This window comes from Macaca thibetana, chromosome 15, assembly GCF_024542745.1.
Source record: "Macaca thibetana thibetana isolate TM-01 chromosome 15, ASM2454274v1, whole genome shotgun sequence".
NCBI classification, from domain to species: Eukaryota; Metazoa; Chordata; class Mammalia; order Primates; family Cercopithecidae; genus Macaca; species Macaca thibetana.
Window position 1 is genome coordinate 75,062,258 of NC_065592.1, and position 21,873 is coordinate 75,084,130.

General features: G+C 38.0%; 1 protein-coding gene across 4 annotated transcripts in view; it reads right to left on the reverse strand.

Moving 5' to 3' along the window:
- The window catches only part of RIC1 (RIC1 homolog, RAB6A GEF complex partner 1), a 153,520-nt gene that overhangs the window by 96,267 nt on the left and 35,380 nt on the right, over nucleotides 1–21,873 (reverse strand). For all 4 annotated transcript variants that reach the window (XM_050761693.1, XM_050761689.1, XM_050761690.1 and 1 more), the window contains exon 2: nucleotides 20,159–20,266. In XM_050761693.1, the coding sequence (XP_050617650.1) occupies nucleotides 20,159–20,266 (108 nt within the window). The remainder of the gene's footprint in view (nucleotides 1–20,158; nucleotides 20,267–21,873) is intronic.

Sequence of the window (21,873 nt, forward strand, 5' to 3'; positions counted from 1 at the left end):
AAGACTGTTCAGAGGTAAGCTGATTTTTTTTTTCCTCTAAGAACATTCACCAATTCTGGGCACAGGCTAAGAAAGCAGCAGACTTAGTTCAGGCAGAGGCCTGCTGGAGCTAAGAAAAATCAGCAAAGCTCTTGGCAGTTACATAGGGTTGAAGAAATAATCAGACTTGAAATGCCTCAACTCCACAGTCAATTTTTCCCACAAGACATCTGCTGAACTTAGAAGCTGCAGAAGGGGCTCAAGGGCTCGAAAGCAAACTTCAGAAAGGCAAAGTAAAATTTCCGGCATTTCTGAGATGCACAGGTATCCATACTAATTGGAGACCTGATGTGCCTCAAACACATAGCCAGTGACAAAGATTCTGTGCTTAGTCAAACTTCAGTCAGGCTCCTGAACCTTCTTCTCCTAGGTCCATCTGTGCTTTTCCTTGTAAAATCCACTTTAGCAAGACCCCCATACTCTCCAATCTCCCCTAAGTGATGTCTGATCACTCTCGTCTGTCTTCAGCAAGAATCCTGTTGTTTTAGCCAGAATCCCCATTATCCCTGATGTTTCCTCTTAGTAATTTTCTATCCACTGACTCCCACACTGCTTCTTGGCTATAAATTCCCACTTGCCCATGCTGAAGAGTTGAGTTCAATCTCTCTTTCCCACTGCAAGAACCCACTGCAGTGTTCCCTGTATGCAATGGTCCCCAAAAAAGTTTTCCTTACTGTGTTTCAACAAGTATTATTGGATAATTTTTTCTTTAACACCAATTTTACCCTCAAGACATCTGCTGAATTTTGATGTCATATGGGCAAGATGACAATCAAATGCCCATCAGTCAACAAGTGGATAAAGAAAATGTGGTATACATATACACCATCGAATACTACTCAGTCATAACAAGGAGCAAAATAATGGCATTCACAGCAACCTAGATGGAACTGAAGACTATTATACTAAGCGAAGTAACTCAGGAATGGAAAACAAACATCCTATGTTCTCACTCATAATTGGGAGCTAGGCTATGAGAACACAAAGACATAAGAATGATACAGTGGACTTTGGGGACTCAGGGAAAAGGGTGGGAGGCGGGTGAGGGATAAAAGACTACATATTGTGTACATATTGGGGCTGCAGTATATACCGCTTGGATGATGGGTGCACCAAAATCTCAGAAATCACCACTAAAGGGCTTATGTGTGTAACCAAACACCATCTGTTCCCCAAAAACCAAAAACAACTTCAAAAAAAAAAAAAAGCTTTAAAAGACAAAACCAAATCTCTCAGAATAAACTAGAGGTAAACTGAGTCTTACCAAACTTTCAAACCAATTCAAATCAAATTCAATCCATGACAAGACAGAAATAATCAGCCCCTAATCCAAATAATGAACAGGAGTCTCTAAAGATAGCTACCGCAATTCTCTGTAATTCTTTGGTACACTATGTCTAGAATAAAATTGCCAGACATGAAAAAGCAAAATCAGAAGACCAATAACCAAAAGAAAGAACAAATGATCTTAAATAACTTTAAAATAATCACAACTATTATGTTCAATAAAAATGAAAAAAAAAAAAAGATGAGAGGATTGACATTTTTCACCAGATATTTAGACTCAATAAAAAGAAGCAAGTGGATATTCTAAAATTAAAACACATGAAACCTCAATTTACTATCTTAATGGAGTCAGACTGGATATAGCAGATGACATGTATTAGTGACTTGAGAGACACAGCAATAGAAAATAGCCACGACAAAGCACAGAAAAAATAAAGGGAGAGTGGGCAACAACAACAACAAAAAAAGGATGAGAGATGTAAGATACATACAAAAGTTTAAATCGATGTCCCATTAGAAAACAGAATGGGACAGAAGCAGTATAGAGGTAACAGTTGAGAATTTTCAGATTCAAGACTAGAGAACAGCAAACAGATAAGCACAAAGGAAATCACACCTTAGTATGTCATAGCTAAATTCTGAAAACCAAAGACAAACAGAAAATCTTAAAAGCAGTTAAAAAAAAAAAATGGTGGCTGGGCACAGTAACTCACACCTGTAATCCCAGGACTTTGGGAGGCCAACACAGGAGGATCACTTAAGGCCAGGACTTCAGGACCAGCCTGGCCAAAAAGGCAAAACCTGTCTCTACTAAAAATTAAAAAAAAAATTAGCTGGGCCTGGTGGCTCACACCTGTAATCCCAGCTACTCAGGAGGCTGAGGCAGGGGAATTGCTTGAACCCAGGAGGTGGACATTGCAGTGAGCTGAGATTGTGCCACTGCACTCCAGCCTGGGCGACAGAGCAAGACTGTCTCAAACAAAGAGACTGGGCAACACAGCAATACTCTGTCTCAAAGAAAGAAACAAAAAAGGTTGCATTACTTTGAAAAGGCCAACAATAAGACCATTCACTGACTTCTCAATAACAATGAAAAATGGCAGGAAACAATGAAATCAAATCTTTAACTTAAATAACTACCAATCCAGAATTCTACACCTCTTGAAAATATCCTTCAGAAATTAATGCAAATTAAAGATATCTTTAGGGGAAGCAAAAATGAAATTCATACAGTTCATGTAAATTCTTTCTTGCAACTTCATACTTACTGCTTAACAAACTCCCAGGAAAAGAATAGGGACCCCAAAGCTCAATATACAACAGAGACTTCATCAATGTTGAAAACTGATGCAAACATGAATATCTACATGTAGCAAAAACACCCTTCAAAAAAAAATGGCAAACCAAAGACATTCTTAAAGAAAATGGAAATCACACTGCATGGTTCCAGACAACCTTTTTTTCTCAAACTACATCCTCATTGATTACATACTATCTGGAATGTACAGAAGCTCTATAAATGTTGAAAAAGTGAGAGAATAAATGTATTTTAATACTTTTTAAACCCACAAAACTTGTGATAAACAAATATTTAATACTAATACTTCATATGTAATCCAGTTTATAATTTTCCTTTATGTAAATAAAAACATTTACATTTTGGGATACTGAGGCATGTGGCTCATTTGAGGTCAGGAGTTCAAGATCAGCCTAACCAACATGGTGAAACCCTGTCTCTACTAAAAATACAAAAAATTAGCTGAATATGGTGGCATACGCCTGTAATCTCAGCTACTCAGGAGGCTGAGGCAGGAGAATCACTTGAACCTGGGAGGCGGAGATTGCAGTGAGCCAAGATTGCACCACTGCACTCCAGCCTAGGCAACAAAGCAAGACTCCGTCTCAAAAATGAATAAATAAATAAGTACATACATACATACATGTTACCAATTGTTAGTAATAGTATTGATTTTAAGATGTTACCTTTTGTTTAAAAGAAATCCATGTTTCTCCAGTGTAACTCACTTTAGCTGAGTTCTACACTTCTTTAATTGAATATTCAAGCTAATAGCATTATAAAGCCAGAAGGTAAACTTGAAAGAAAACTTAATTCTGATTTTATTTCAAATTAACATTCTTTACATAACTACATTGCAGTCTCACAAGCTATTCCTTTTCTATACACACACCTACAACACCTACATACCACACACACAAACACACACACACACACTACACCACACACATGAAATATACATATATATATGTCCTAGAGACCTAAAAATATCAACAGTGCAGAGAGGGGGCTTACACATAAAATTATTAATAACCTAAACTTTAAGACACTTTAAGTTTGCAACGTTCCCTGTATCAGAATGGAGTTACATGGTTAGAACTTTATTTCTAAAATTGGCAGTCATAACTTACTGCCACTGCACATAGGAATTTGAATTTGTATATCAAAATAAGCCTGGTGATTGTCCAAAAGAGCCAGGAAGAAAAAATAAATAAAATGCAACTTAAAAAAATTACCTTGCTAGAATTTCAGTGAAACCAGAAGGAAAAGTATTCCCCACACTGTTTTAAAACAAACACCACCACTTCTTTGCCATCAACTGCACATAATTTAGAGAGCATTTTCCTCTTATAGCCCTCTCATTCAATTGTTAAGTTTCAACTATGATTTACAACACACACTTCTAAACTTAACAAGAGTGGAGAATGACATCAGAAAAGGTGGTAGAAGAGGAAGCTCCAGGAATCCATCTATCCACCAAAACTACAACTTAATTAGCAGGAATTACCTGAAGCTACTATTGTGGAAGTCTGGATCTGGTAGAACGCCTGCAGCCTCCAGGAGACAGCTTGATGAAGCTGTTGGCAAATTTCAAACAATTTCAGTTTTCCTATGGTAACAGCTGTCACCCACCTCATACACCAACTCTGTGGCAGGCAGCTGCGGATGTCGCACAAGGGTATCTGGTGTGGCTTGTGGGAGTAAGGGGGGTCAATAAGGGCTCTGTGCTCCAAAAGCTGGTGTTGTGGGTTCTAATTTCCGCTTTTGATCACTGAGGGTATGGTACACCCAGGAGATAAAAAGGATTCTGGGCCAAGAGGGAACCTTAGAGATAGGACCTATTTTGTACCCAACTCCTGGGAGTAGGATAAGGAAATATTACATGATTAGCTGATAACAGAGAAAACAGAAGAGAAACTTCAGAGACCACTCATCAGAAGAAATACATACTATGCAAAAATAGTTCCAAAAAATCATAAAAGGAACTCTTCAGTAATCAAGGAGCAAAACCCAGCAATCTCTGAGGGCTAGGAGAATTAGATTTCCAAAGTCACCACAACATAATACTCAGTCCAGTTCTCAATGAAAAATTACAGCACATAAAAAGAAACAGAAAAGTATGGCCCAGTTATAGAAAATAAAAAATATGGCAGAAACCATCCCTAAGGAAGCCCGGACATTTGAATTATTAATCTGAGACATTAAATCAACAGTCTTAAATATGTTCAATGAGCTAAAGGAGACCATGGGCAAAAAAACTAAAGAAAATCAAGAAAACAATGTCTAAACAAAATGAGAATATTAATAAAAGGGAAAAACTTTTTAAAGGAACTGAAAAAATTCTGAAGATAAAAAGTATAGTAACTAAAATGAAAAATTCACTACAGGAATTCAACGGCAAAGTTGAGCAGACAGAAGAAAAGATAAATGTACTTGAAAATAAGATATTCGAAATTATGCAATCTAAGGAGCGAAAAGAAGAAAGAATAAAGAAAAATAAACAGAGTCTGGGGGACCTGTGCAGCACCATCAATCACACCAACATACATAATATAGGAATAGAAGTATGGAGGAAAGAGAAATGGTTGAAAATGCCAGGAGCCTTAATGAAGTTCATGTATACACAAAAATCCAAGGAATTCAAGAAACTCCAAAAAGGATAAACTCAGAGACCCACACTGAGACACACTACAATCAAACTGCTGAAACTAAAAGACAGAATTGAAAACATTAACAGAGAAGCAGCTTATCAAATATAAGCGTTCCTCAATGATACGGTTTGGCTGTGTCCCCACCCAAATCTCATCCTGAAATGTAGTTCCCATAATCCCCATGTGTCGTGGGAGGGATCTGGTAGGAAGTAATTGAATCACAGGGGTGGTACCCTCATGGTGTTCTCATGATAACGAGTGAGTTATTACGAGATCTGATGGTATTTTAATAAGCAGCTTTTCTCCCTTTGCTCAGCACTTCTCTCCTGCCACCATGTGAAGAAGGACATGTTTGTTTCTCCTTCTGTCATGATTGTAATTTTCCTGAGGCCTCCCCAGCCATGTAGAACTGTGAGTCAATTAAATCTCTTTCCTTTCCTTTATAAATTACCCAGTCTTGGGCAGTTCTTTATAGCAGCATGAGAATGAACTAATACAGTAAATCGGTACTGCAGAGAGTGGGGTGCTGCTATAAAGATACCCAAAAATGTGGAAGCAACTTTGGAGCTGGGTAACTGGCAGAGGTTGAAACAGTAGACAGCCACACTTAAAAAGGCACATCTCAGGCCCAGTGTGATGGCTCATGCCTGTAATCCCAGCATTTGGCCAAGGCAGGATGTTCGCTTGAGCCTAGGAATTTGAGACCAGCCTGGCCAACGTAGTGAGATCACATCTCTACAAAAATTAAACAAAATCAGCTGGGTGTGGTGGTACGTGCCTATGATCCCAGCTACCAGGGAGGCTGAGGGAGAGGGTCACTTAAGCCCAGGAAATCAAGACTGCAATGAGCCATGATCATGTCACTGCATTTCAGCCTGGGCAACAAAGCAAGAATCTGTCTCAAAAAAAAAAAAAAAAAAAAAAAAGGTGGGGGTGGAGGGACATTTCAAATCAATAACCTAAATGTGCACAAAAAATAACTAAATAACAAAGAGCAAAGTAATCCTGAAGCTAGCAGAAGAAAGGAAATAATAAAGATGAGAGCAAAATAAAAAGAAAATGGAAAAACAATATAGAAAATACACTTGAACAAAAATTGTTTGGTTTTTCTTGACACAGAGTCTTGCTCTATTGCCCAGGCTAGAGTGCTGTGTCAAGATCAAAGCTCATGGTAACCTTGAACTCCTGGGCACAGGTGATCTTCCTGACTCACCCTCCTGAGTAGCTAGGACTACAATCATGTGCCAACTCACTTGGCTAAGTTTAATTTATTTTTTGTAGTGATTGCATTTCACTATGTCGCCCAGACTCCCCTGTAACTCCCTGCCTCAAGCAATCCTCCCACCTCAGCTTCCCAAAGTGCTGGCATTAAAGACATGAGCCGTCACATCCAGCCAAAGTTGACTCTTTGAAAAATCAACAAAACTGATAAACCTCTAAGTAAGTTAAGAAAAAAAGGAGATGATTCAAATTACAAAAATCAGATATGAAAGAACTTACTAGTAATTCTGCATAAATAGCAGAGATTATGAGAATACAATAAAGAGTTGCATTCTAACAAAATTAGACAAGCCAGATGAAATTGAGAAAGTTCTAAAAACATACAATCTACCAAAACTGACTTGAGAACTATAGATTAATATATTGTGTGAATACAGATGAAAAATCCTCAGCAAGTACTTCGTACATTGTGACAAAGTGGGATTCATTCACTGAATGCAAGGATGATTCAATATCTGAAAATCAATCAATGAAATACACTACATTAACAGGATGAAGAAAAAATCCACAATTCTCAACTGATGCAAAGAGAGCATTTGACAAAATTTAACACCCTTTAACGATAAAAGCATGCCAGAAACTAAGAATAGAAGTAAATAACCTCAACATAATAAAGGTCATATATGAAAAACCTAAAGCCAACATTATACTCAATGGTGACAGACTGAAAGCCTTTCTGCTAGAACAAGATAAGGGTGCCCGTTTTTACCACTTAATTCAACAGAGTATTGAAAGTTCTACCCAGAGCAATTAAACAAGAAAATGAGATAATGGCATCCAAATCAGACCACAGACAAGGTGTATAAATAATGCACACAAAAAATATTAGAGCTAATAAAGTTAGCAAAAGTTGTAGGACATAAAATGAATACACAAAAAACACATATATCCATACAGCCTGGATGAGAAAGGTTCCTGCAGTGTAGTACAGCCACACTGCCAGATCGTGGCCAGACTGCTTCTTCACGTGAGACTTCTAGCCACTCCTCCTCATGGGGTAGTGGGTCTTCCCAGCTGGGGTCTTGAGCCACCCCCAATTAGACGGAGCTCTAATTTCCCCCCAGGATGGAGTACCCGGGAGGTGGGGCAGGCTGCCACATTGGTGTTCAGGCTTCTCAATCAGTCCAGCCTGTGGGTCCTGGAGAGCCCATACCGATTGGGGGCTGAAGGAATCCCCAACACAGCACACCTGTTGCAGCCAGACTGCTTCAAGTAGGTCCCTGATCCCGTTCCTCCTGACTGGGTGACATCTCCCAACAGGGGTCTCCAGCCACCTCCTCCAGGCACATTTGAGCAAGCAACAGGTCAGTACCCCCCTGTGAAGGAGCTTCCAAGGAAGAAGGAGGCTGCCATCTTTGCTGTTTTGCAGCTTTCCCTGGTCATACCTCCAGGTACAGGAAAAACTGAGGCAACTAGGGTCTGGAGTAGACCACCACAAATGGCAGCAGCTCTATGGAAGAGCGGCCTGTTAAAAGAAGAACAAATAGAAAACAACAACATCAATAAAAAAAAGACCCTACAAAAACCCCATTCAAAGGTCAGCAACCTCAAAGATCAAAGGTAGATAAGCCCACAAAGATAAGAAAGAATCAATGCAAAAACACTGAAAACTAAAAAAGCCAGAGTGCCTATTCTCTTCCAACTGACCAAAGCACCTCTCCAGCAAGGGCTCAGAACTGGGATGAGGCTGACAAAGCTGAATGACAGAAGTAGGCTTCAGAAGGTGGGTAACAATGAACTTTGCTGAACTAAAGGAGCATGTTGTAACCCAATGCAAAGAAGCTAAGAAACATGACAAAACAATACAGGAGGTGCCAAGTTCTTAGAGACCTTCAAAGAGACTTAGATTCCCACATAAAAATAGTGGGAGACTTTAACACACCCCTGACAATGTGAAAGAAGAGGAGCCAGTTTAGAGAGCAACATAACCAACCTATTAGAGCTGAGAAACACACTACAAGAGCAAAAAAGACAAAGGGCATTACATAATGATAAAGGGTTCAATTCAACGAGAAGAGCTAAATGTCCTAAATGTATACGCTCCCAATATAGGAGCACCCAGATTCACAAAGCAAGTTCTTAGGGACCTCCAAAGAGACTCAGACTCCCAAACAATAAGAGTGGGAGACTTTAACACACCACTGACAATACTAGGAGGAGCCAGTTTAGAGAGGAACATAACTGACCTGTTACAGCTCAGAAACACACTACAAGAACTTCACAATGCAATCGCAATTATTAATAGCTGAACAGACCAAGTGGAGAAAAGATTCTCAGAGCTTGAAGATTATCTTGCTGAAATAAGATAGGTGGACAATAATAGAGAAAAAAGAATGAAAATGAACAAAACCTCCGAGAAATGTGGGATTATGTAAATATACTAAACCTAAAACTGATTGGGGTACCTGAAAGAGACGGGGAGAATGGAACCAAGTTGGAAAACATATTTCAGGATATCATCCAGGAGAACTTCCCCAACTTAGGAAGACAGGCCAACATTCAAATTCAGGAAATGCAGAGAAGCCTCATAAGATATTCCCTGAGAAGATCAACCCCAAGACACATAATCATCAGATTCTGCAAGGTCATAATGAAAGAAAAATGTTAAGGGCAGCCAGAGAGAAAGACCAGGTCACCTACAAAGGGGGGGCCCATCAGACTAACAATGGACCTCTCAGTGGAAACCCTAAAAGCCAGAAGAGATTGGGGCCAATATTAAACATCCTTTTTTTTTTTTTTTTGACAGAGTCTCGCTCTGTTGCCAGGCTGGAGTGTAGTGGTGCGATCTCAGCTCACTGCAACCTCTGCCTCCCGGGTTCAAGTGATTATCATGCCTCAGCCTCACGAGTAGCTCGGACTACAGGCATGTGCCAACACAGTTGGTTAATTTTTGTATTTTCAGTAGAGATGGGGTTTCACAATGTTGGCCAGGATGGTCTCGATCTATTGATTGCATGATCCGCCTGCCTTGGCCTCCCAAAGTGCTGGGATTACAGGTATGAGCCACCGTGCCTGGACAATATTAAACATTCTTAAAGAAAAGAATTTCCAACCAGAATTTCATATCTGGTAAAGCTAAGCTTCTTAAGCAAAGGAGAAATAAGATCCTGTTCAGACAAGCAAATGCTGAGGGAATTCATAACCATCAGACCTGCCTTGCAAGAGCTCCTGAAGGAAGCACTAAATATGGAAAGGAAAAACCATTACCAGCCACTATAAAAACACACTGAAGTAAACAGATCAGTGACACTATTAAGCAACCACATAAACAAGTCTGCAAAATAACCAACTAGCATCTTGATGACAGGATCAAATCCACACATAACAATACTAACCTGAAATGTAAATGGGCTAAATGCTCCAATTAAAAGACACAGAATGGCAAGCTAAATAAACAACCAAGACCCAACGGTATGCTGTCTTCAAGAGACCCATATCATGTGCAAAGACACACATCCCAAAATAAAGGGATGGAAGAAAATTTACCAAGCAAATGGAAAACAGAAAGAACCAGGGATTGCAATCCTAGTTTCTCACAAAACAGACTTTAAATGAAAAAAGATCAAAAAGGCAAAGGGCATTACATAATGATAAAAGGTTCAATTTAACAAGAGTTAAATATCCTCAATATATACACATACAATATAGGAGCACCCAGATTCCTAAAACAAGTTCTCAGAGACCTTCAAAAAGACTTAGACTCCCACACAATAATAGTAGCAGACTTTAACACACCACTGACAAGACTTTAACACACCACTGACAATATTAGGCAAATCACCAAGACAGAAAATTAACAAAGATATTCATGATCTGAACTTAGCTCTAGGATCAAGTGGACCTGATAGACATCTATAGAACTCTCCACCCAAAAACAACAGAAAATAATTATTCTCATCATCTCGTGGCACTTACTCTAAAACTGATCACATAATTGGAATTAAAATACTCTTCAGCAAATGCAAAAGAACTGAAATGATAACAGTCTCTCAGACCACAACACTCAAAAAAATTCACTCAAAATAATTAAGAAATTCACTAAAAACCGCACAACTACATGGAAATTGAATAGCCTGCTCCTGAGTGACTTGAGTAAATAATGAAATTAAGGCAGAAATCAAGAAGTTCTTTGAAACTAATGAGAACAAACAGACAATATACCAGAATCTCTGGGATTCAGCCAAAGCAGTGTTAAGAGGGAAATTTATAGCACTATATGCCCACATCAAAAAGCTACAAAGATCTCAAGTTAACAACCTAAATCACAACGAAGAGAACTACAGAAACAAGAACAAACCCAAAAGCCAGCAGAAGACAAGAAATAACCAAGATCAGAACAGAACTGAAGGAGGTAGAGACATGAAAAACCATTCAAACAATCAATGAATCCAAGAGCTGGTTATTTGAAAAAATTAATAAAATAGATAGACCGCTAGCTAGATTAACAAAGAAGAAAAGAGAAGATTTAAATAAACACAATCAGAAATGATAAAGGGGATATCATCCTGACCCCAAAGAAATACAAACAATCATCAGAGAATACTATAAACACATCTATGCACATTAAATAGAAAATCTGGAAGAAATGGTTACATTCCTGGACACATACACCCTCCCTAAGACTGAACCAGGAAGAAACTGAATCTCTGAATAGACCAATAATGAGTCCTGAAATTGAGAAGTAATAAAAAGCCTAGCAACTGCCCCCTCCCACACCCCAAAAAAAGCAGCCCAGGACAGACAGATTCACAACTGAATTCTACCAGAGGTACAAAGAACAGCTGGTATCATTTCTACTGAAACTATTCCAAAACAATTAAAAAGAAGGGGCCGGGCACGGTGGCTCACGCCTGTAATCCCAGCACTTTGGAAGGCCAAGGCGGGCGGATCACGAGATCAGGAGATTGAGACCACCTTGGCTAACACGGTAAAACCCCATCTCTACTAAAAATACAAAAAATTAGCCAGGTGTGGTGGCAGGCGCCTGTAGTCCCAGCTACTCGGGAGGCTGAGGCAGAAGAACAGCATGAACCCGGGAGGTGAAGCTTGCAGTGAGCTGAGATCGTGCCACTGCACCACTGCCCTCCAGTCTGGGCAACTCCATCTCAAAAAAAAAAAAAAAAAAAGAAGAGACTCCTCCTTAACTCACTCTATGAGGCTGGCATCATCCTGATACCAAAACCTGGCAGAGACGAAACAAAAAAAAGAAAACTTCAGGCCAATATCCTTGATGAACATCAATGCAAAAATTCTCAACAAAACACTGGCAAATACCCAGCAGCCCAACAAAAAGTTTATCCATTATGACCAAGTAGGCTTCATCTCCAGAAGGCAAGGTTGGTTCAACATACACAATTCAATAAATGTGATTCACCACATAAACAGAACTAAACACAAAAACCACATGATGATATCTCAACACATGCAGAAAAGGCCTTTGATAAAATTCAACATCCCTTTAGGTTAAAAACTCTCAATAAACCAGATATTGAAGGAACATACTTCAAAATAATAAGAGCCATATACAACAAACCCACAGCCAATATCATAATGAATGGACAAAAGCTGGAAGCATTCCCCTTGAAAAAAGGCACACGACAAGGATGCCCTCTCTCACCAGTCCTATTCAACATAGTATTGGCAGTTCTGGCCAGGGCAATCAGGCAAGAGAAACAAATAAAGGGTATTCAAATAGGAAGAGACAAAATCAAACTATCTTTGTTTGCAGATGACATGATCCTGTATCTAGAAAACCCCATTGCCTCAGCCCAAAAGCTTTGTAAGCTGATAAGCAACTTCAGCAAAGTCTGAGGATAGAAAATTAATGTGCAAAAACCATTAGCATTCTTATACATCAACAGGCAAGCAGACAGCCAAATCATGAACGAACTCCCATTCACAATTGTCGCAAATGAATAAAAATGCCTAGCAATACAGCTAACGAGGTGAAGAACCTCTTCAAAGGGAACTACAAACCAATGTTCAAACAAATGAGAGATGAACAAATGGAAAAACATTCCATGTTCATGGATAGGAAGACTCAATATTGTGAAAATGGTTATACTGCCCAAAGTAATTTATAGACTCAATGCTATTCCCATTAAACTACCACTGATGTTCTTCACAGAATTAGAAAAAAATTATTTTAAAATTCACACAGAATCAACAACAAGTCCAAATAGCCAAGGCAATCAAAGCAAAAAGAACAAGGCCAGAGGCATCACGCTGCCTGACTTAAAACTGTAATTCAGGTTTACAGTAACCAAAACAGCACGGTACTGGCACAAGAATAGACACATAGACCAATGTAACAGAATAGAGAACCCAGAAACAAGAATGCACACCTACACCATCTGATCTTCACAAACCTGACAAAAACAAGCAATGGGGAAAGGATTCCTCATGTAATATATGGTGCTGGGAGTACTGGCTAGCTATATGCAGAAAACTGAAACTGGACCCCTTCCTTACACCCTATAGAAAAATCAACTCAAGATTGATTAAAGATTTAAATGTAAAACCCAGGAAGAAAATCTAGGCAATACCATTTGGGACATAGGCACAGGCAAAGATTTCACGACAAGGATGACAAAAGCAATTGCAACAAAAGCAAAAATTGACAAATGGGATCTAATCAAACTAAAGAGCTTCTGCACAGCAACAGAAACTATCATTGGAGTGAACAGATAACCTACACAATGGGAGCAAATGTTTCGAATTTATTAATCTGACAAAGGTCTAACATCCAGCATCTACAACGAACTTAATAACTTACAAGAAAAAAAAATCCCATTAAGAAGTGGGCAAAGGACATGAACAGACACTTCCCAAAAGAAGACATAAATGTGGCCTATGAATATATTTTAAAAAGCTCAACATCACTGATTATTAGAGAAATTCCAATCAAAACCACAATGAGATACCATCTCACACAAGCCAGAATGGCTATCACTAAAAAGTCAAAAAAACAACAGATGCTGGTTAGGTTGTGGAGAAAAAGGAATGCTTTCACACTGTTGGTGGGAGTAGAAATTAGTTCAACCATTATGGAAGACAGTAGGCAATTCCTCAAAGACCTAGAGGCAGAAATATCATTTGACCCAACAATGTCATTACTGGGTATAACCCCCAAAATATAACTCATTCTGTTACAAACATTCATGCATGCGTATGCTCACTGCAGCACTATTCACAATAGCAAAGACATGGAATCAACCTGAATGCCCATCGATGATAGACTGAATAAAAGAAATGTGGTACATATACACCATGGAATACTATGCAGCCATAAAAAGGAACAAGATCATGTCCTTTGCAGGGACATGGTTGGAGCTGGAAACCATTATCCTCAGCAAACTAACACAGGAACAGAAAATCAAATACCACATGTTCTTACTTATAAGTGGGAGCTGAATGATGAGAACATATGGACACAGGGGAAACAACAGACACTGAGGCCTGTTGGAGGACGGGGGCAGCGGGGCGCAGGACGATGGAGCACATCAGGAAGAATAGCTAGTGGATGCTGGGCTTAATATCTAGGTGATGGGATAATCTGTGCAAGCAAACCACCAACCACACATTTACATATGTAATAAACCTGCACATCCTGCACATATATCCTGAACTTAAAAGTTGGAAAAAAAAATCAAAGATATGTCTACACACTTGGAATGAATAACTGAAAAGGAAACTTAATTACATTTGCAATAGCATCAAAAAGAAATTTAAAACTTAAGAATAAATTTAATGAAGCAGGACAAAGACTTGCATACTGAACACTGGAAAACACTACTTACAGAAATTAAAGGTCTAAATAATTGATAAGACATTACATGTTCATGGATTGGAAGACTTAAATTAATGCTTCCCAAAGAGAACTACAGACTCAATACAGTCTCTACCAAATTCCCAATGGTATTTTTTACAGAAATAGAAAAACCAATTCAAAAAAGTCATACAGCATCTTAGGGACTGGCTCAGAATAGTCAAAACTACAGATGGTACTGAACTTATGATGGTTCAGCTTACGACATTATGATGGATGTTTGGGGCTGTTAAATTTTTGACTTATGGTATTTTTAAGTTACAATGGGTTGATAATGGGTTGACATGACTTACATCCTGAAATACAACAATAAATTGGAGGATTCCACTTCTTTATTTCAAAAGTTACTACAAAGCCACAGAAATTTAAAAACTGTGGTACTGGAATAAGGACAGACATATAGAACAATGAAATAGAATGGAGCATCCAGAAATAACCCCAAATACCAATGGCCAATTGATTTTCAACAAGCATACCAAGACCATTCAATGGGAAAAGGATAGTTCTTTAACATATTGTACTGGGACAACTATATACCCACACACAAAAAATGAAGTTGGAATCTTACACTTTACACCATCTACAAAAATTAACTTAGAAGGAAGCAAAGACTTAAACATAAAGTAATAAAACTCTTAAAAGAAAAAAAAGAAGAGGAAAATCATGGCATTTGGCAATGATTTGTTATATATGATACCCAAAGCATAGGCAATAAAAGAAAATAGAGATAAACTAGGCTGGGCGTAGTGGCTCACGCCTATAATCCAAACACTTTGGGAGGCCGAGGTGGGCATATCATTTGAGCTAAGGAGTTCAAGACCAGCCTGGGCAACATGGTGAAACTCCATCTCTACAAAAAATACAAAAATTAGCCAGGTGTGGTGGCGTGCAGCTATAGCCCCTGCTGCTCACTTGAGCCCCGGAGGCAGAGGCTGTAGTGAGCTGAGGTTGCACCACTGGCACTCCAGCCTGGGTGACAGAGTAAGACCGTGTTTCAAAAATAAATAAATAGATAAACTGTACTTCACCAAAATTAACTTTTATACATCAAAGGACTTAGAGAATGAAAAGAAAACCCACAGACTGAGAGAAAATATTGTCAAGTCATACAGCCAATAAGGGATTCATATAAGAATAAACAACTCAGCAACATACAAACAGGCAGCCCAATTAAAAAATGGACAAAGAATTTTCTTTTTTTTTTTGAGACGGAGTCTCGCTCTGTCGCCCAGGCTGGAGTGCAGTGGCACGATCTCAGCTCACCTGCAAGCTCCGCTTCTCAGGTTCACGCCATTCTCCTGCCTCATTCTCCCGGGACTACAGGCGCCTGCCACCAAGCCTGGCTAATTTTTTGTATTTTTTAGCAGACACAGGGTTTCACTGTTAGCCAGGATGGTCTTGATGTTCTGACCTCGTGATCCACCCGCCTTGGCCTCCCAGAGGGCTGGGATTACAGGCGTGAGGCCCTGCACCCAGCCAAAAACGGGCAAAGAATTTGAATAGGCATTTCTTCATAGACATATGAATGGCCAACAAACACATGAAAAGATAATCAACATCATTAGTCTTTAGGAAAACATAAATCAAAACTACAAGAAGATACCACTTCACCCCTTTAGGATGGCTATTAAACAAAACGAAAATAAAGCATTTAAGCTGCTAAGGAGAAACTGGAACTCTCCTACACTGCCAAAGAAATGTAAAATGATGCAGCCTTTATGGATTTTGATACACCAATTCCATATCTCGGTATATACCCAAAAGAATCAAAAGCAGGAACTCCAACAGCTACTTGTATGCCAATGTTCAACGACGCACTATTCATAATAGGCAAAAGTTGGAAACAACCAAAATGTCTACCAAAAGATAAAGAAAATGTAGCATATACAGACAATGCAATATTACTCAGTTATAAAAAGGAATGAAGTTCTGATACATAACACAATTATGGATGAACCTTAACAACATTATGCTAAGTGAAACAAGCCAAAGATAAAAGGATAAATACTGTATGATTCCACTTACATGAAATACCTAGATAAGCAAATTCATAGATACAAAAAGTTGATTAGAGGTTACCAGGAGCTGGAGAAATTGAGAATGCAAAGTTATGCTTAATGATAAACAAGTTTCTGTCTGGGGTGACATTCAAAAAAACAGATAGTGGTAATGGCTGCATAACACCATTAATGTTACTAATGATACTAAATTGTACACTTAAAATAGTTAAAATGCTATATATATTTATGCTATGTATAGTTTACCACAATTGTAAAAAGTTAATAATGTAACATAACAAAACTCTATAGAACCAAATCCAGAAAATCCCATCTTCTTTCATGAACACTTGCTCTTCTTACATTTTTTACTAATTGCCATGAACACCTACCTATCTAATCATCTAGGCTTGAAATCAGAGAAATCTCAACTACTCATGATCATTTATCCAACAATGAGTTGGCAAATTTTGTCATTTTTCTTTGAAATTTCTAAGGAATAATGGAAAAAACCAGTTTAGCTAAATGAAAGTCTATGTAGACAAAGAACGAAAAAATAACACCAGAGAAGTAATGAAGTAGGGTTTTAGAGATTAAAGTGCCTTAAATGAAAGGCTAAGAAGCCTGGACTTGGTTGTGTAGAATAAGGATCTGCAAACCTTTTCTGTAAAAGGCCAGATAATAAATATTTTAGACTTTACAAGTCAAGAGGGAAAATCAAAAATATTATGTAGGTTTATCTTGTTTACTTACATAACAAGAAAATATTTTAAAATGTGGATTTTATTATTATTCAGGTATACTGAGGTGAACAGATCAGGAGATGACTGCCAATGAAAAGACAGTTTACTACTCACAGTTCCAAAGAGGAGAGGATATGACATGCACCACCGAGGAACATACTGCAAACTACCAGGGTCAGTCAGGAGACAGTGGATGTGAGGGGAAAACATGAGTAAGATCCTTTATTGTGATTTCCATGGGAAGGAATGGTTGAGGCATGGCAAGGAGGCTTTGTATTCGCCAGGCTGAATAAATCAGTTGTCTCTAGTTATATAGTACCTAGCCCTGAGATAATTAGGGCAGAGGATTATCAGCCCAGAGTGGCACAGGTCAATAAAGGAGGTGGTTGGGGCTATATGCTTTGGATTGATTAGTTTGCATACGAAGGTGTACTTGTAGGTGAGTCCTCTAGGAACTGGCCATCCCTGGCAGGAAGTGGGCTGTCCAGGGATAGCAGGCCCTTATGTCAAAGCATAAGAAATACAGAAAAATAAAACATCATGATTAATAGAATGCAAATTCTTATAAGTTTTATAGTTACAAAATTCTAAATATAATAGTAATGAGAACTGAGTACAACCTTTTTTGGTAATACGTATCCACTAATGAGAATCAGATTCTTTTTGTGGAAATAACCTTTTTGGTAAATTGGAGTTTAAAGTAATTTTCCCTATCATCAAAATTGAGTGCAAATTTTTATCTATTAATGTCAGTCCTTAATGAGATTTTACATATTTCATATTTGAAAACGTTTTCTAATACAGCAAAAGCTATTTTCCAAAGTTATTCAGTGCCTGTTAAGTGGTAGAGGGTGGTCCTTCAAGTAAAGAAAACAAAAAGTCAGTCTCCGTAAAAAAAAAAAAAAAAAATTTCCAATAAACCTTTATCACTACCCAAGCCATAACAGCTGTGTGCTGAGCAGGGCAAGTCAAGTTATTCCCACTCCCATCTCTGAAAAAAAAACTTACAAAAACCATAGGTTTTAAAAGACTCATATTTTCACAAACTTCGTGTAAATCTGTCCAAGTAAGTCTTTTGCTGCTCCATGTGGATTTTTACTACTATCAATTAATACAACTTCTTAAATTCTACTTCGGGTTGTACTGAATTAGTATTTTCTCAACTCCTTTGAGAATTTTTTTCATCTGGAATTGTTCCACAAGTCATTCACAGTAATTCTCAGTCAATTCATACTTCACATGGACCACTGAAATTAACAACTGAGCAGTATTATAACATCTGTCAGTTCATCAAAAACCAAGCAAACTTACTTTTACTGCACTTTCATTTTCATACTTTGTGAAGGAATTCTCCTGTGGTGAGCTATTCTGTGCTAAATTTTTAAGTCTTCTAACTTTACCTTCAGTATATTCCAATAAGTGCTTAGTCTAGTAATGTCAGCTTATATTCTTTTGGCATAGCTATAGTGCCACTGAGTAATAAATGCAATATTTTGCCATGAAATTCAATAATAAAATAAACCACACTCCAGTGTGCTTCAAAAACAAAACGAGGTCTTTTTCTCTTCTCTGGTTCTTTTGACATGATTATGTACTAGAATAAAAATAATATAAAATGTCACAGAATGGCAATATGTGTACACTTGAAAAGTTATGAAGTTATAACTGTGTTACTATACAGTACACTGAACAGAGGAGCAAAGCAATGAGAGCACCACATATGCTTGCTGTAAGAACTTCAACTCCATCTGCTATTGTAGCTTGAAAGAAGTTACAGACAATACATAAATCAGTGAGGATTTTCGTGCCCCAGTAACATTCTACTTATAGACACCGAAATTTAAGTATCACATAATTTTCAACTATAGCAAATATTCTTCTTCAACTTGTTTTGATTATTTAAATATGTAAAAACTATTCTTACATTATGGTCTGTGTACAAACAGGCACCAGAGCATATTTGGTACATGGTCAGTCATCTGCAAACTCCTGCTATAGGAAGTGTAGAACTACTCAGTATTTTTGATCATATGGCACGTTTCAGATTATTAACCTAGTCAGTGTTATATATAGTACGGACTAGAAAGCGACCAACAACCAACGCAAAGAGATAAGTTAGTTATAAGGATACAGTAAATGGAAGCTGAGTAGCTAAGTTTATACCTTATCTCTCTAATATACACTACCCATGTAACCTTGGATAAGACAATTTTTCAGATCCTCAACTTACACATCAATTATGAGGGATAATAATATCTACTTCAAAGCACTTATCGAAAGATTAAATGGGATGATCCATGTAAACTGATTACAATTGTACTCATCAGATAGGAGGTGCTCAATAAGGTTAATTAACCACATATATTACTGCTAATGCAAATTAAGTCATAATGACAGCCTTAGACAGTGATAAAACATGAACTGAAAAGGTAAAATTAAACATATCTAGGCATGTTTAATAGAACAGAAGAAAAAAGGAGAAACAGATCCAAATGGATACGAAAATTTTAGTATTACATATGCATATAAAGCTTATTATTTTGTGGGATATCTTTTGGAATGGAAGGGAGGACTTTAAATATAAATTCAAGAATACCATGTGAATATGTTTTCAAAAACTAGATAAGACTTCAAGGACAAAACAGTAAAGTGAGAACAACAAACAGAAAAGGATATAGGTGCTATGTTTAGGGATGGAAGGAAGTAGCAGAGTCAAAAGAGAAGCTATCGTAGGAGTAACATGCACAGAATAATTAGTAAAGCAGTTAGACTTCAAGGACAAAACAGTAAAGTGAGAACAACAAACAGAAAAGGATATAGGTGCTATGTTTAGGGATGGTAGGAAGTAGCAGAGTCAAAAGAGAAGCTATAGTAGGAGTAATCCACACAGAATAATCAGTAAAGCAATTCCTATCAGAACAAAATAAATGCTTATGAGTGTAAAAGACTGAAAGAAAGTCATCTAAGAGAATCAAATTTAAATGCAATGTAACGGTTTCATAAGAAAACACTATTTAGCGGAAACATCTACTTACTGATACAGCTATCATGGTACTATCTGGCCTCCATTCAGCTTGCTTGTAAGATCCAAACTGAGTAGATGATTTTGCAGGCTCCTTGTAGGTTACAATTAACACACTCGGCTGGAAGAAAACAGTTGTATTTTTTATCAATATCTCATAAAAATACACACAAATAAAATTTAAGATAACATATAGAGTATTCAAAGTATTTCTGGAGTAAAATAAAATACAATATTGATATTAAACTATTGGCTTTCAACATTCCAAGCATATCAACCAAAACAAAGACCTAAACCTAGGCCTGTACATATTAAAGAAACCGAAATAATAATTAATAATCATCCAAAACAGAAAGAACCAGGACTAAATGTGTTCATAGGTGAAGTCTACCAAACATTGAAGGGACAAATTACACCAATTCTTTACAAAACCTTCCACAAGATAAAAGCAGAAGGAGTACTTCCTAATTTTGAGTTCGGCATTCCCTTAATACCAAAATCAGACAAGGGTATTACATGAAAAGAAAACTACAGGCTGGGCGTTGTGGCTCCCGCCTATAATCCCAGCACTTTGGGAGGCTAAGGTGGGCAGATCACGAGACCAGGAGATCGAGACCATCCTGGCTAACACAGAGAAACTCCGTCTCTACTAAAAATACAAAAAAATTAGCCGGGCGTGGTAGTGGGTGCCTGTAGTCCCAGCTACTCAGGAGGCTGAGGCAGGAGAATGGCGTGAACCTGGGAGGCAGAGCTTGCAGTGAGCCGAGATCGCGCCACTGCACTCCAGCCTAGGTGACAAAGTGAGACTCCATCTCAAAAAAAAAAAAAAAAGAAAAGAAAAAGAAAACTACAGATCAACATCTCTTATGAACATCGATATAAAACCTCTCAACAAAATATTAGCAAATCAAATCCAACAATGTATTAAAAAAATTAAACACCATAACCAAATACGATATACCCCAGGTACGCAAGGCTGGTTCAACATTCAAAACTCAATTAATATAATCCATCACATCAACAGGCTAGAGAAAAATCATGTGATTATTTCAACAAATGCAGAAAAAGCACTTAATAAATCTAACAACCAAGATAAAAATGCTGAGCAAGGCCGGGTGCTGTGGCTCACGCCTGTAATCCCAGCACTTTGGGAGGATGAGGCTGGTGGATCACCTGAGGTCAGGAGTTCGAGACCAGCCTGGCCAACATGGTAAAACCCCATCTCTACTAAAAATACAAAAACTAGCTGGGTGTGGTGGCAGGCACCTATAATCCCAGCTATTTGGGAGGCAGAGGGAGGAGAATCGCTTGAACCTGGGAGGTGGAGGTTGCAGTGAGCTGCGATTGCGCCACTGCACTCCAGCCTGGGCAAAGGGTGAGACTCCGCCTCCATAAAACAAAACGAATGAACAAAAAACACTGAGCAAACTACAGAACAACACTCATTCATGATTAAAAAAAAACAACTCTCAGGAATGGAAAGAAATTTTTTCAATGTGATAAAGAACATCTATGAGAAACCTACAGCTTCAAAGCTTTCCTGCTGAGATCAGGAAAAAGGCAAGGATGTCTCCACTCACAGCAGCTTTTCAACAGAATAGTGGAAGTTCCAGCTAATTCGATAAGACCACAAAAAGAAATAAAAGGTAAAGAGAATGGGAAGGAATAAATAAAACTGTCTTTACTCATAGATAACATGATCATCTTTGCAGAAAATTTGAAAGAATT